Here is a 15156-nt window from a genome sequence, read left to right on the forward strand (position 1 = left end):
ATTTGTCTATTATTGTTCTCATGATCATACTAGAAGTATGTATTTTGGGAAGGAAGACAACAAAAGTAGTGCTTCCTGTTCACATAATATCAGGGGTACCTGCTGTCGATACAACTTATCACGGTTGACATTGACCTTGATGCCTGGCTGAGATGGTTCAGTCTTTGCCAGCATGAAGTGGTGGGGGCAAGGCTACAGTTTGTGTCTGTACAGTCAGTTTGTCCAAACCAGGATCGAATGAGGAACCAAACATCGCACCTGGTTGCAATGTCCTCTGTGTCTCCTTTAATATCAAAGAGATCCTTTAATTCAATATGTGACTTGGTTGAAGACACTGAGGCAGTTGTCCTGCACAACTCTGCCTTTCAGACTTACCTGAGGACTTCACTGTGTTGTTGGTCTTCTTATGCCTCTGTTCTTTGTATTTTGCAACTGGAAGTTAGATACAAAATATTCATATTAAACATTTGGACTAGAGGCCTTTTAAAGCAGTCTTCTGATTGTCCATCCCCGCATAAGCAGCTGACATTTTTGTCTTTTCTCTACCGGTCCAGGAGACTGACTTGTGTGAGGATGGAGGGAGTGATTGTACTGCTCACTGTGAAGGGGACTTTTTTGCCATTTAAGACCCTCCCCCCGCCACACACACCCAGATAACCCTTACAAATGTGCCACAGAGCCACAGAGCAGGTCTCCCAGCTCCATGGTAACTGCCCACTGCCACCTTCTGCGCTGCCATTTTCAGCTAATACATGACCCAGGTCCTACATGCTGCGCTTTGCTCCTTCAAGGTTGATATCCTTGTTTCCATGTCCTATTTCTCTGTAAACAGTGCTCATTTGTACTTCTTGAGTAACAGGTTATTGCACTTTGATGACTAGGGTTCAGTTCCTACTTGCCCCCACCCCCTTATCAAAAAATAATTTTGGTAGGGCCTTGTCTTAGTGCAGGCTAGAAGACCGGAGATTATCCTGGAAAACAGATGGTACACCTTTGCATACTTAAGGTACTGTTAAGGAAACAAATAAGATTTCATTTCCTTCCCATTACAGGTGAGAGAGAGAACAGTTGAAATATGATCTAGTGATGGCAAATCTGAAAGACCAAAGCAATATGATCATCTTGGTTATAAGGGACGATTAAAGGCATGGGATAAAGAGCAGAAAGTGATATATTTATCATTTGGAAGCTTAATGCATTCAGGGAGAAACTAAAAGGTGATAAAAGTCATCACATTTACACTCAATTACTTGGACTCTATGAGCTGAAGTTTTGGCCACATTTCTCAATAAAAGCCATGGAATTGTGGCAGTAAAGCTAACTGAATGCATTTCAATAAACTGAACTCCAACTTTCCACTGAATTTTTCTTGTAAAATTAGGGCCACATTTCCACATGGGGGCAAAAAGAACTTTACAGCCAGTCCTGAAACATACTAGATATTTTATTTTATTTTAGACAGGATCTCACTCTGTCACCCGGGCTGGAGCACCCAGGCTGCAGTGCAGTGGTGCCATTATGGCTCACTGCAGCCTCAACTTCCTGAGCTCAAGCAATCCTCCTGCCTCAGCCTCCTGAGTAGCTGGGACCACAGCGCCATCATACCCAGCTATTTTTTTTTTATTTTTATAGAGGTGAGGTCTCACTACGTTGCCCAGGCTGGTCTCGAACTCCTGGGCTCAAGCGATCCTCCCTCTTTGGCCTCTCCAAGTGCTGGGATTACCAGCCTAAGCCACTGTGCCTGGCCCCATCCTCATCATTTTAATACACCATTAGGACATGGTCCACTACCTGTCAAGTGGAGTTGTCTTCCCTGAAGGCAGGAATGTCTTTCATTTTTGTATCCTCTTCATCTAATTGACTACCTGGTCTCATCACTTATCACTGAATGACTACTAAATGGCTGAATGAAGAAATGTAATTGCTGATGCTGAGAATGCAGAGTGATATACCTTGATAACTCTGTGGCCCCTTCCCAACTCTGAGATCTCATTCACCTTTGCCCACTTGTCACTGCATCAGTGCATGTGCATGTAGTGTATGCATGTCCATAAGCACAGATTCCCCACGTGGGTTTCTCTTTTACGAGGGACTCAGGGACTCAGAGCCCTCAAAATCATCAGTGACAGGTCACCTAAATCTCACGTCAAGCTGTGAGTCATCAGGACTGAGAGTCCGCAGGAACAGGTTAAAGGTGCCTTACTTTAACAGGAATATAATGAGCACCTACCCTGTGCCCAGTCTTGTACTAGGAATGTAGAAATGCAAGAAAAGTCTTATATGAGCTCAACTCTAGGGGGATGTGTAATTTGGCAGACAAGATAAGACAGACACATTAAATTACAGACAGCCAAATCCAGTGCTGAAATGTGTGACACAGGCGATCAGGGTTATGTGAGGGCACGAGAAGGGATGAGTGTGGTGTGGAGTCATTGGTGAAAACTTCGCAGAGGAAGGTGCACTGAGACGGAGGTGTGGCTGGGATGTCCAGTGGAGTTGCAGTGTTGTGGCCTGCAGTTAAAAGCATGAGAGGCTTTGAGATCAGAGAAACGTGGGTTTATGTCCTGCCCTGGGTTTTCTCTTTCTGCCATGTGACCTTACCTCTCTAAGCTCCAGGTGTCTCATCTTTAAAGTTGGGATAATCATATGGGCATGAAGACAACTAAGGGAGATAATCCCTGCGCCGTGCTTGGCACCACGTCTGGTACCTATGATGATGATGTCCTTGACTAGAAAGGCTGGAAGACAGTAAGTTCAGTGAGGGATGTGTTCAGTGACAGCAAGGTCTCCAGACAGGCTCAAGATTCAAATTCAAGAGTCCTGGGCACAGAAGTGGGAGAGAAAGCCATAGTTGGGATGAGCTCTTTGTGGGAGGACAGAACCAGAAGGACAGAGGGAGCAAGGCCCCTGGAAACATGCGTGTGCACGGCTTCTGCTGCACAGATCTGAGTGCCTTGAAGCTGATGCCTTCGCTTCACCCGCTATGTAAGAAACCATTCTTGCCCCTCTGTAACTTCATTCTGTTCTACTGTGACAATCTGCTCCCCATCCAAGTCCTCTCACAAGCCATGATGAGCAAAGGGTGAGACTGGATCAGTGCAAATCCATCACCACTCAAAGCTTATGCTCTACGGACAGTTGAGCTTGGTACCCAAAGCATCACACGGCCATTAGGATAGTGGTGTGTTGAACTCAGAAATCACCAGAACAGACAAAAGATTCACAAGACACCATTCATCCATCCATCCATCCATCCATCCAGCAAAGATGCAGCAAGATGCAAAATGGGCCTTGCCCTGTATTATTAATAGCTGAGTAATGAGAAAGATGAATAACACACAATCCCTGCCCTTAGGAAGACAGACTTGTAAACAGTTCATCACAAGCCTCGTACTCTGGTCTCATAGAGAACTTCAAAGTGCTTCAGGATCAGTTACTTGTGTTAGGGTGGGACAGTGCTCATCAAGTCATGTTTAGCAGAAGTTGACACCACTACTGACCCTTCAGGTGGCCACTCATGAACTCGTCCATCCGGGTGAAGGGCAGGGGGAGGCTTGCTCCCTGCTCTGCCTCCCTGCCCTCCTCCTTGGCACATTTTCTTGTTACTGTGAGCGTCATCCACCCTCCTGACTGTACTTTTAGCATAAATGTGCCTCTGCAATGCTGCTCTCTTGTCTCACTGCTGTCTCAGGGTCCTTCAGTGACAGCTTTTCAACCTTCAGCCTCACCTCTGCAGCCATCCTGTGTCACCTCCACCTACAACCCACTTAGTCAGCTCTACCCACTGCCTGCCCTAGTTCTTCAGCCCTGTTCAGACCTGCCACGCGAGCTCAAGGCTCTCTTTGGGCTTCTCCCCTCCCTTTTCTGGTCCCATCCAGAGGCCTGTCGCCACCCTGGCCTGGAGAGGCTCTGTGTCAAAGTGCAGAATAAGAAGAGGGTGAGCTAAAATCTGTATGCAATTAAATGTTTAAACTAAAAATTATAGGTTTTTATGAAATGACAGTAGTGTGTGTGAAGAACCCTTAGAAATAACCATATTTTTGACTCGGTCATTTTACCCCTTAGAATATGTCCCAGAGGAAGGGAGATATTGATCTACAAAGGTATTTATCACAGTATTTATAACAGGGGGAAAACTGAAAACCAACTAAATGTTTCAAAATAATCACCACTAAAATCTTGCTTTGGGCAAATATTTGATAATATAGGAAAATGCTTGGGATATAAAATTAGGTGGAAACACTAAGATGCTGAACTGTATGCATACTACTGAGAGCTGGACTCGGTATTGACTGCAAGCTTAGCAGTAAAACCAGGATATGAGTGGTAGCTCTGCCTCTGCTTAGCTGTGTGACCTTGGTCAAGGTAGCAAGCTTTCTTAGCCTCTGATTCTCTGTCTTCAAAATGGAGATAATAATAGTAGTGGTCATATAGCGTTGTCTTGAGGATAATGTGTGCGAAGCATTTAGCACTATGCCCAACTGGTAGATACTATTATTGTCATTATTAAATTGAGTGGGCTGTCATTGCTGGACATGAAGGGACAGGGATCCCCACAGCATTTCATGGTGGGATTTTCCTGTACTTAAAAGAGCACAGAGGCCAGACGCAATGGCTCACGCCTGTAATCCCAGCACTTTGGGAGGCCGAGGCAGGCAGATAACTTGAGGTCAGGAGTTCGAGACCAGCCTGGCCAACATGGTGAAACCCCATCTCTACTAAAAATCCAAAAAAAAAAAAAAAAAAAAATTAGCCGGGCGTGGTGGTGTGTGCCTGTAATCCCAGCTACTCAGGGAGCCGAGGCAGGAGAATCACTTGAATCCAGGAGGCGGAGGTTGCAGTGAGCCGAGATTCCCTGGGGAACTAGGGCTGGAGTGTGATTTTTTTTACTTCAAAAAAAAAAAAAAAAAAGCACAGAATGGAAATACGGCAGAGGATAAAGAAAGGGAGTTGGCTGGCAAACAGAACGCATGGCCCCCAGGAATAAAGACAGCACTCTGCCTTCTTTCAATAACGTCTCTACGAGGTGGAAACTCTCACTTTTCTAAGCTCTTGTTACATGGTTTTCTTTCCTTGTTGGCTTGATCTGTGATGCTTTCCTAGAGAGGCTTCCAAGATCATACACCCAGGAAAAATCATACAGAATGTTTTGCTTGAGAATCTGATGGTCTCGAGCAATCATCCTAATCACAGAAAGGAATAGAATTCCAGCTGTAGCTTGAAGATGGAGATTCAGGGCCAGAAGAGAAGCGCAGTTGAGTCGGGCCTCTGAGTTTTGCCAAAGGAAAGGCATGCCTGTCGCACTCTTGTGGCGTAAGCAGAGCTCACAGCTTGCTAGACTTCATTGGCTCAGGCAGTGCCTGTCTGGGCAGTCAGCATCCCGACCTTTGCATAGAATCTCTCCCATGAGCTCCAGAAGTGGGGAGGGAAGTTGGAAATATCACTATTCCAGTGTTCCAAACAGCTCCAGCACGGTCCTACAGATGACGGACGGAAGATATCTCCAGGTCCAGGCCCCAAAGTCCGGGAATACACAGGTCTGGAATCTACAGCTCACAGGTGACTTTTTTCTGCCCTTTTGCAGTGATGAGGTGCCTGGGGATCCCCACCCGTGTGATCACCAACTTCGACTCTGGCCACGACACAGATGGAAACCTGATCATAGACGAGTATTATGACAACACGGGCCGGATTTTGGGGAATAAGAAGAAGGATACTATCTGGTGAGAAACAACCTCTCAACCTATTTCTAGGGCCACACATCAGAGCCAAGCCCCATGGCAGGAGGAAGGGCAGGACGATGTCCGTGAGTCTGCTCCCTCCCCTTCACCTCCTCCACCCCGCCCCCCAACGCCAAGGCTGCCCCCACACCTCTTGCCAATCTTCAGCTGGGAGACAGCTGAACAGAGCCCATTTGGGGTTTAGAAGTCTCACAATCCTAAGAACGTTCTGCCCCGGGTTGAGGTTTTCATGTTTGTCACCTCCTTCGCAGAACCTCCTGGTTCTGTGGGGCCTGGAGAAAATTTCCCCACTGCCCTCTGAGGGTTTGTTAAAAAAAAAAAAAATCAACTCACAAAATCAGATCAATAAGAGAAAAGGCATACGCATTTATTAACGTATACACAGGAGCCTTCGGAATGAAGACCCAAAGATACAGGGGAAATTGTCCATCTTTATGCTTAATCTAACAGAGTATGGACAGCCACGTAGAAATATGCTTGGACAAATGGTATGACCTAACACTAATAGACTGAGCGGGGAAACCCAGCCCTGTCTGTCTACATTCTGCTTGGCCTCTCTGAGCATGAGTTCCTGCCTTCCCAACATGGGGCAGAACCCTCTCTAGAATGAGGGTCTTTTGACCTACAGTCAAACGAGGTAGGTCAGATAAAATTTTTATGGCCAATTTTTATACACAAAGGCAGAGGGAAAGCCAGGGCAATATTTTTAGGTTTTAAGACTGCCTTTGGGGAAAAGGGGTTCTGGCTTCCATGACCTTCCCACCTTGGGGAAGAGAGATTTTAATTTCTATGGTTAGCCATGGGGGTAAATGAGACTGAGAGACAGGAAGACAGGAAGACAGGAAAAGGTCCAAAAAAACACTTCTGCTTCTGAGACCTTCATTTTGGAATATTGTTTCCTGAGTGCCAACAGTTCTGACCACGGGACGGCCTTACCTCCGAACACAAAGACGGCGACTGCGTCTGTGAGTCAGCAACACACACAAAGGGGCCACGAAGACTGTTTGATGAGACAGTGAAGGATTTTTAACTTCAGTGGACTCTGGAAGCCTTCACTTTCTGTTCACAAGCTGAGTCCGCAGAGGGAAACTCTTTTCTGGGAGGCAAACAGAGGTCCACGAGAGGAAGACCTGTCACTAATTAATCATTTTTTTGAGCCAGGGTCTGGCTTTGCTGCCCAGGCTGGAGCGCAGTGGTCTGATCGAGGTCAATGCGGCCTTGATCTCCCAGGCTCCACTGATCCTCCACCTCAGCCTCCCAAGTAGCTGGGACTATAGGCACACGCCATGATGCCTAGTTAATTTTTTTTTTTTTTTTATGAGACAAGGTCTTCCTTTATTGCCCAGGTTAATCTTGAACTCCTGAGCTCAAGCAATCCTGTCACTTCAGACTCCCAAACTACTAAGATTACCGGCATGAGCCATCGTGCCTGGCTATCCACAGAGGTTTCAAGCCCTGTGCGTGTGCTAAGTCTCTCTTTCTATCCAACAGTTCATTTGCTCGTCCATCCCTTGCCTTGTTCTAGAAAGACCAAGCAGTACAACGTCTCCCTTGGCTCTGTTTGACACAGGAACTTCCATGTCTGGAATGAGTGCTGGATGGCCCGGAAGGATCTGCCCCCTGGATATGGAGGCTGGCAGGTGCTGGACGCCACACCTCAGGAGATGAGCAACGGTGAGGCTCTCCAGAAGAAAGGCAGGACCCGCTCCCATGGGAAGTGCCCCACCCCTGCCCAGCCCTGCAACAAACGGCCCACCGAGGCTCCCCTGTTCTCCTTCAGGCGTCTACTGCTGCGGCCCTGCCTCTGTCAGAGCCATCAAAGAAGGAGAAGTGGACCTGAACTACGACACGCCCTTTGTGTTTTCGATGGTGAATGCTGACTGCATGTCCTGGCTCGTCCAGGGAGGGAAGGAGCAGAAACTTCACCAGGACACGAGTTCTGTTGGCAATTTTATCAGCACAAAGAGCATCCAGAGTGATGAGCGGGATGACATCACAGAGAACTACAAGTATGAAGAAGGTAAGTAAGTAAGCCAGCCCTACTCACAGCCCCAGTCCTGCAGGAACCTTCCCCCACCCCGGGGAGCCAGAGAGCATCTGAGAGGCAGGACTCAGCCCCACGGTCGCCTCAGCCGTTCAGTTTTGAGGCCCTAGTTGGGCTGGCCCCACGGCCTCACTTGTTCGTCACACCCCCACCCCACATCCTGCAGGCCAGCGAGCTCCCACCACATGGCGCTCACAGGGACTATGGAGCCCAAACAGAATATGAATCCTTCACCCCTGCTTCCCGCCCCAAAATCAGCCTCCCACTGAAGACGGCAGGGAATTTAGTAAACACTATGCCATTCATTTATTTTATTTAGGGTATTGTTTAATTCATTGTGTTTCACTGAGTCTTTGGAGGACAGGCTGAGGCGAGCCCGGATGTTCACTCCCACCCTCCTCCCTGCGGGGCTGGCAGGACCAGAGGCTGACTCTGAGGTGACAGCCCTGGCGGCAGGGCCACAGGGAGGCTGTGTTAATCCGGTATGGATGAATGCCTGGAAACTGAGAAACGCCAGCCACTGGGTTCAACTACCAGGGAACCAGGCAAAAATATCCAGTCCATGGGGGCCAGAGGCAGGGTGAGGGCCAGAGGCAGGGTGAGGGCCAGAGCCAGGATCTGGCTGGGGAGGATCTGAGCAGGCACAAGGCAGGGTGGGTAGAGGGCGGCAGGGAGGGCTGAGCAGTTCCTGGGAGTGCTGGTGAGTGGGTGTCTGTGGTTCGTCTACATGGGCCTTGGGGACAGACACGGGGAGGCTCCAGAATTCCCCACCTGGAAAGGGGATTTGCAGTAGGGGGCGAGTGTTGAACGCAGCCCAGCAGTGCCATCACCACCCTCTCCCTGCGGCCTCTGGCCTCATCTTGGCTGGGTTGCCCCAGAAATGGATCCTGAGGCAAGCATTCAAATACAAGTGGTTTATTTTTGAGGCTATCCTGGAAATGCTGGTAGCAGAGTGAGGAAGGGAGACAGGGAAGGGGAGGAAGTGGATGTAAGGGTACATTTTCAAGCCTGTTAGCACAGTGACAGCTGGCTGGGAGCTCTGGGCGTGGGGTTGCCAGGAAAAATACAGGACAAATAATGCTTTAGTGTAAATACGTCCCAGGCCAGGAGCTGTAGCTCACACCTGCAATTCCAACACTTTGGGAGGCTGAGATGGGAGGATTGCTTTAGCCTTGGAATTTGAGGCTGCAGTGAGCTATGATGGCAATGCTGCACTCCAGTCTAGGCAATAGAGTGAGACTCCATTTCTTAAAAAAAAAAAGAAAAAGAAAAAGAAAAAAAAAAGATGTCCCAAATTTTTTATTGTTTGTTTCAAATTAAATTGCCTTGTATTTTTGTTTGCTAAACCTGGCAACCCTATCACTGATTCGGTGTGAAGTGCTGAACAACACTGCAGATTTATCGCACCAGACAGGCACAGGGTCTAGGGTGTTTATCCATCAATTCCTGTCGGTCATGAGTTGAGGGCTGTTCCTAGGGGATGTAAATTCTCTCGCACTTCTGGCCCGCCCCATGCATGAGCTGAGTCTGCTCTGGTAGCAGAGAAAGACTCAGACAGAGTTGCAGGGGCTGTAATTTGAGAAGCAGGGTCTGTGGGCACTGAAATGGCAAGTGCCAAGGGGATATGGGCGGGGCTGTGACCGCATTTGCTACAGAGGCCCACAGGGTCCCCTGTGGACTCAGGGGGATTGGAGCCATACCCCGGTGGGCCTGGGTGTCCTGCTCAGGTGCTCCTTGGGCCAGCAGTATTCAGTCTCCTCCCACCCAGCCTGGCAGGGTCTGGGGTCGCACAGACCGCAGATGCGCTAAATCGGATTCCCATCTATCAGGGCCCACACTTTTAAAATTTAATTTAATTTTATTTTATTTTTGAGACAGAGTCTTGCTTTGTCGCCCAGACTGGAAGGGCAATGGCGTGATCTTGGCTCACTGCAACCTCCGCTTCCCAGGTTCAAGCAATTCTCCTGTCTCAGCCTCCCGAGTAGCTGGGATTATAGGTGCCTGCCACCACGCCTGGCTAATTTTTTTTTTTTTTAATTTTTAGTAGAAACAGGGTTTCACCATGTTGGTCAGGCTGGTCTCAAACTCCGGACCTCAAGTGGTCAACCCTCCTTGGCCTCCCAAAGTGGTGGGATTACAGGTGTGAGCCACTGCACTCAGCCTTTGGGCCCATTCTTACTGAAGCAAATGTCTTCAGGTTCTCTTTTGTCTGGAACTGGGCTTAGAACGACCCGCAGAGCAAGGGTATAAAAGTGGCCTCTGCTTCAGGATGTTGTGGCAAATGCATTGAAGGGGTAGAACTGGTCCCTGGGGAGAGTAAGTACTCAACAAAGGCAGCTTCTGGAATTATAAGGGAGGCGTGGGCAAGTATTCCTGCACATGCAGCCCACAGGGACCCCCGGGATAGAGCAGGGAAGCTGAGGCCACTCTGGGAACTCTGCACACCTAGACCTCCTTTCATACGTATTTACTTATTTACTGTGCTGCTCCTTTCTCTCAGTTTCCAGGAATTAGTCTATCCCTGAACAATAATCTGGCTCTGGAGCAGGAAATCACACCATGCCCTGCTGTCTTTAAGAGGTTTATTTCTCTGCGTTTGTGGGCCTTTGTCTTTCCCTTGAGGACATCAGGATAGAGTTGAGCGGTAACAAGCACAGGTTTTAGAGTTGGGCAGGTTTGGCTCCCGCCTGGGCTCTGCTCCTTACTAGTTGTGTGACTCGGGCAGGTGACATGACTTCTGTTAGCCTCCTTTTCTTTATCTGTGTATGGAAGAAGAATAAGAAGAAAAATGGTAATGGTAATACACCTTGCTTGTGGTTGATACGGGAGGATGGGTGTGAAGTGGCCAGCAGAACCTGCCTGGGAAAGCACATGAGGAGTGGAGGGACTGCTTGTTACTGGGAGTGAAGGCCTGAAGTCGTTGGTGGAGCTACTGGGTGGGGGATGGTGCTCAGCCTCGGTGTACCCTGGTCAGCCTGGCTCACAGCTGGTGCTGCGCTCTCCCCACCTTCAGGTTCCCTCCAGGAGAGGCAGGTGTTTCTGAAGGCTCTGCAGAAGCTGAAGGCTGGAAGTTTCCATAGCTCCCAAAGAGGAGCAGAGTTGCAACCTTCCAGGCCCACCCCACTGAGCCGGGACAGCCCTCGGAGCCTGCATACACCTTCCCTTCGACCCAGTGATGTGGTCCAAGTCTCCCTGAAATTCAAGCTGCTCGACCCGCCCAACATGGGCCAAGATATATGCTTTGTCCTGCTGGCCCTCAACGTGTCCTCCCAGTTCAAGGACCTCAAAGTGAACCTGAGTGCCCAGTCTCTGCTGCATGATGGCAGCCCCCTGTCCCCATTCTGGCAGGACACAGCGTTCATCACACTCTCTCCTAAAGAAGGTACGCGTGTGCACAGTTTGTGTCCGCAGAGTCGGTTTTGGCAACGTCGGTGCGGTCAAGCCAGCCAACAGGGTTCTGGGGACAGACCCCTGAGACACTGTGATTCCTACTGTCCCCTCTGGCACGATCCCCCTCCTTCTCTCTTCTCCTTCCTCCTCCCTCCCTCCGTTCCTTCCTTCCTTCCTTCCTTCCTTCCTTCCTTCCTTCCTTCCTTCCTTCCTTCCTAGTATCTCCTCTCTGCCTCCTTTCTCTTCCTCCTCCTTTCCCACCCCAACAAAAGTAGCTGGTTTTGCAGGAAAAACCTGAGATTTTGAGTCTCTGAGACCTTGGTTGGAGCCTTAGCTCTCCCATTTCCTAGCAGAATGGCCTTGGGCAGCCATTTTGGCTCTTTCCAGTGCATTTCCTCATCTGAAAAGCTGCCACCTGCTTCCCCGGGACTTGGTACTTGTTGACTCTCTCTTCTCTGTGGAAGAGAGACCCCAGGTCCAACCCAGGTCTGGCTGATTTTCTCAGCTTCTCTCACCCCATCCTTGTGTTCTTTCTCTAGCAAAGACCTACCCCTGCAAAATCTCCTATTCCCAGTACAGCCAGTACCTGTCAACAGACAAGCTGATCCGCATCAGTGCCTTGGGTGAAGAGAAAAGCAGTCCCGAGAAAATCCTGGTGAACAAGATCATCACCTTATCTTATCCGAGCATCACGATTAATGTAGGCAGGAGTCCTGCAAATGGCTTGTGGGGCCCCTTGGATCTGGTGGGGAGGGGGTGAAGCCCTGTGAGAGGGCAGCCTGGGCCTGCTTAGGAGAGCATCCTCTCCCTCCTTTGCCTCTTCTGGTGCCCCAGGAGGGAAATGTTTGTCTGAGAGACCTTCATCCTCTTGTACCACCCACTAGAGGCCCTATGGATGGGTCCTTGAACAGGTGCCATGGACAATAGAAGAGATCCCTCTTGTGCCACTCCTGCTGTTGGCCTTCCCCATGGTTCAACATAAGGAAAATGAGCACAGATGGGAGGGTCTCTGGTCGGGGGAGAGCCCTGTCTGAAAGTCAGTTCAGATTTGCCATTTTTTGGCTGTGCATCCTCAGACAAGGCCTTGGGCCTCTGCTTCTTGAACTGTCAGAGAGGGGATTAGAGTAGGTGGCCTCTGAGGACCCCTCCTGCTCTGACATTCTGTGATCTTCCAAGTGGGAAGATTTCAAGGGCTCCCTTCCTTCCCGTGCTGTCTCCCCAAGGCCAGCCAGCCTCCTAGACCCTGTCAAGTAAGCCCATGGAGCCCCCTCCGGTGGGGAAACATGAAGGTTTGGCTAGAACTTGGGCTTTTATGGCATCTTAGCAAAGAAGCAATATGTTTTCAGAGAAGTGACAAGAGAAAGGGAAAGGACCTTGAGTCTCAAGGGGTGGCAAATTTGGGGAAAGCAAATACATGGGAAACTCATGGTAGATAAAACTTAGAAAGTCTGTTGTGTAGATTCCTCTGGTGCCCTCTCTAGGCTCATAAAGGTCTGAAGTCATCTCTGGTGATCAGCCTTTGTCCTTCTTGGTAGACGGGGAGGGGGGACACCTTTGTAAATTTATGTCCTGCTTTTAGGCAAATAAGGGGCAACCAGAGAGCTTTTCTTATATCTGCTTCTTCTCAATTGTCTTCGGCTCAAAGTAATTCTTATGCCAAAGTGGCATATTCGGGGATGGCGTATCCTGCCACCTTACAGAACAGTGCCCTTCGTAAATGTCTGGTGAGTTGAGGAATGAGAACTAATTCTCCTTCCCCTCCTGGTCTGTTTAGGTTCTAGGAGCAGCCGTTGTGAACCAGCCACTCTCCATACAGGTGATATTTTCAAACCCCCTCTCGGAGCAGGTTGAGGACTGTGTGCTGACGGTGGAAGGAAGTGGCCTCTTCAAGAAACAGCAGAAAGTCCTGTAAGTGCTGCAAGTGCTCAGCCTTCTCTTCTGTTTTCCCCTCCGTGAGATTAGCACTATCCTTCTCCCTGGACATGGGCTCCTGGGCCGACTCACGACACTGGGGAAGGGAAAGCGGAAGCACTCCCTCGCACTCAGGAAGCTGGGTGGAAAAGGGCTCTGGGGTCATCATCATGCCTGTGGTTTTCTGGCATGCCGCATTCTCTGTTGCAGCCTTGGAGTCCTCAAACCCCAACATCGAGCGAGCATCATTCTGGAGACCGTCCCCTTCAAGAGTGGCCAAAGGCAGATCCAAGCTAATATGAGAAGCAACAAGTTTAAGGACATCAAGGGTTACAGGAATGTTTATGTAGACTTTGCATTATAAATTCTGGAGCAACGTGCCGGACGTGTGCCTTTCAAGCTTCAGGAAAAGGAGCAAGTTCAAATGCGAGCTGCGCCATTCCCCACCACGACAGAGGCTTCACAGGGCTCCAGCGAGAGCAGCAGAGGGGATGACGTGTTCATTGTCCGTCTCCCCTGTCTCCACTAGAAATGTAAGCTCCATGAGGGCAGCGACTTTGCTTTATTTACCTTGTGCCCCTACACTCAGAACCATTTCTGGTTATGCTAGGCACTCAATAAATATTTTTTGAATGAATGAATAGGGTACTCCAGCATCCAGAGAACAGGTAGGAAATGTCTATGGATGGATATTTCCCTGGACCATTTGCACAGCTCCCCTGGACTCTTTTTAGGGCCCAGGGATTCCACTGTGTCCCGTCCAGAGATTCCAGGGATTCCACAGTCTCCTATCCAGAAGCGTGATTTGGCACAGAGGTCAGAGGATACTGGTAGGACTTGGCCATGACTTACTGCCCCCTGCCCCAGATATCCAGGAAAGAAAAAGACAGGCTGAACAGCTCACTGTTGTTGTGTTGTTGCAATAACTAACTCCCTAGTATGAATAAACTTCAGACCTTGCTCTCCTTTGCCCCATGTAATCATCACTTTCCTATCTGTTCCCTGGATGCTGGAGTCTCCTATTCATTCATTCAAAAAAGTATTTATCAAGTACCTAGCATATGCCAGAAATGGTTCTGAGTGTAGGGGTACAAAGTAAACAAAGCAAAGTCCCTGCCCTCATGGAGCTTACATTTCTAGTGGAGGCAGCAGAGATAAACAACGAACATGTCAACAAATAAGTGAGATACCCACAGGTGGTGTATCAGCCACAATCCAGCTAGAAAAAACAAAAACTCACAGGTGTTTCTACATACTACCTACCATCTTGGTGTCTTGGGGAAAAAAAAAGCCTGGGACACCTTTCACCCTTGGCCTTCCTTTGAATCCTTTCCCATATCACATCCAAGAGGTCCCTCAGTCCTAACAGTACCAGCCTATTTGCTCAAAACTCAGCGATGCACTGGATGGCCTTGCGTTGGCTGGGGACATAAAACCAGCTGAATAACACAATGAGGTAGACTTTGAGTGGGGAATGGAATACTCTCAAAGTTTTCTATTAGTTGCAGCCTGTGTTTGTGGTCACGCAAACTCCACCCTTTCTGGGTCCTACTGAACACAAAACAATTCTGAGCATTATCTCCTCTTGTGGCACTGCACCAAGTTCTACACAAAGAAAGACATGATGCACTTGCTCTCTCAGTACTGGCTACACGACTGAGACAGCTTCCCATTAAATACACTCACAGTAAATAAAGAAGATAAAGACTTCCAGTATTGTATAAACCAAAGGGTATGTGTAGTTAATCAGAGGGAGAGAAGGGCATGTGGTAAGAATTAGGGAAAGTGGGGAAATAGTCCTGTGAGAGAGTGGGCTGAGAACCAGGAGCTACTGGCAGGGAACTGGAAGTAACTTAAAATTATTTCATCTTATAATTATTACCTGACAATCATGAGAAATAGTTTAAGGAAAACACCAGAAAGAGCAACATCTTACAGACACAATGACCTCTGAAGCACATGGAAGGTTTCAGGAACTGCACCCTAGGGCTCTTTAATGAGTCCTGGTTTTAACACCACATTCATGAATTCTTTCATTCAACAAAGATTTACTGAGTTTCTACTAGGGGC

At 48.7% G+C, this 15156-nt stretch overlaps 1 protein-coding gene across 1 annotated transcript in view; it reads left to right on the forward strand.

Annotated features, from left to right (window-relative positions):
- Positions 1–14056, forward strand: part of LOC105491476 (transglutaminase 5) — a 35197-nt gene extending 21141 nt beyond the window's left edge. The window contains exons 7-13 of the mRNA XM_071099442.1: positions 5585–5723; positions 7312–7415; positions 7522–7761; positions 10799–11167; positions 11715–11875; positions 12950–13083; positions 13297–14056. Coding sequence (XP_070955543.1) covers positions 5585–5723; positions 7312–7415; positions 7522–7761; positions 10799–11167; positions 11715–11875; positions 12950–13083; positions 13297–13450 — 1301 coding nt within the window. The 3' untranslated portion in view covers positions 13451–14056. The remainder of the gene's footprint in view (positions 1–5584; positions 5724–7311; positions 7416–7521; positions 7762–10798; positions 11168–11714; positions 11876–12949; positions 13084–13296) is intronic.
- The last annotated feature ends 1100 nt before the right edge of the window (positions 14057–15156 follow it).

This window comes from Macaca nemestrina, chromosome 7 (assembly GCF_043159975.1).
Source record: "Macaca nemestrina isolate mMacNem1 chromosome 7, mMacNem.hap1, whole genome shotgun sequence".
In the NCBI taxonomy this organism is placed as follows: Eukaryota; Metazoa; Chordata; class Mammalia; order Primates; family Cercopithecidae; genus Macaca; species Macaca nemestrina.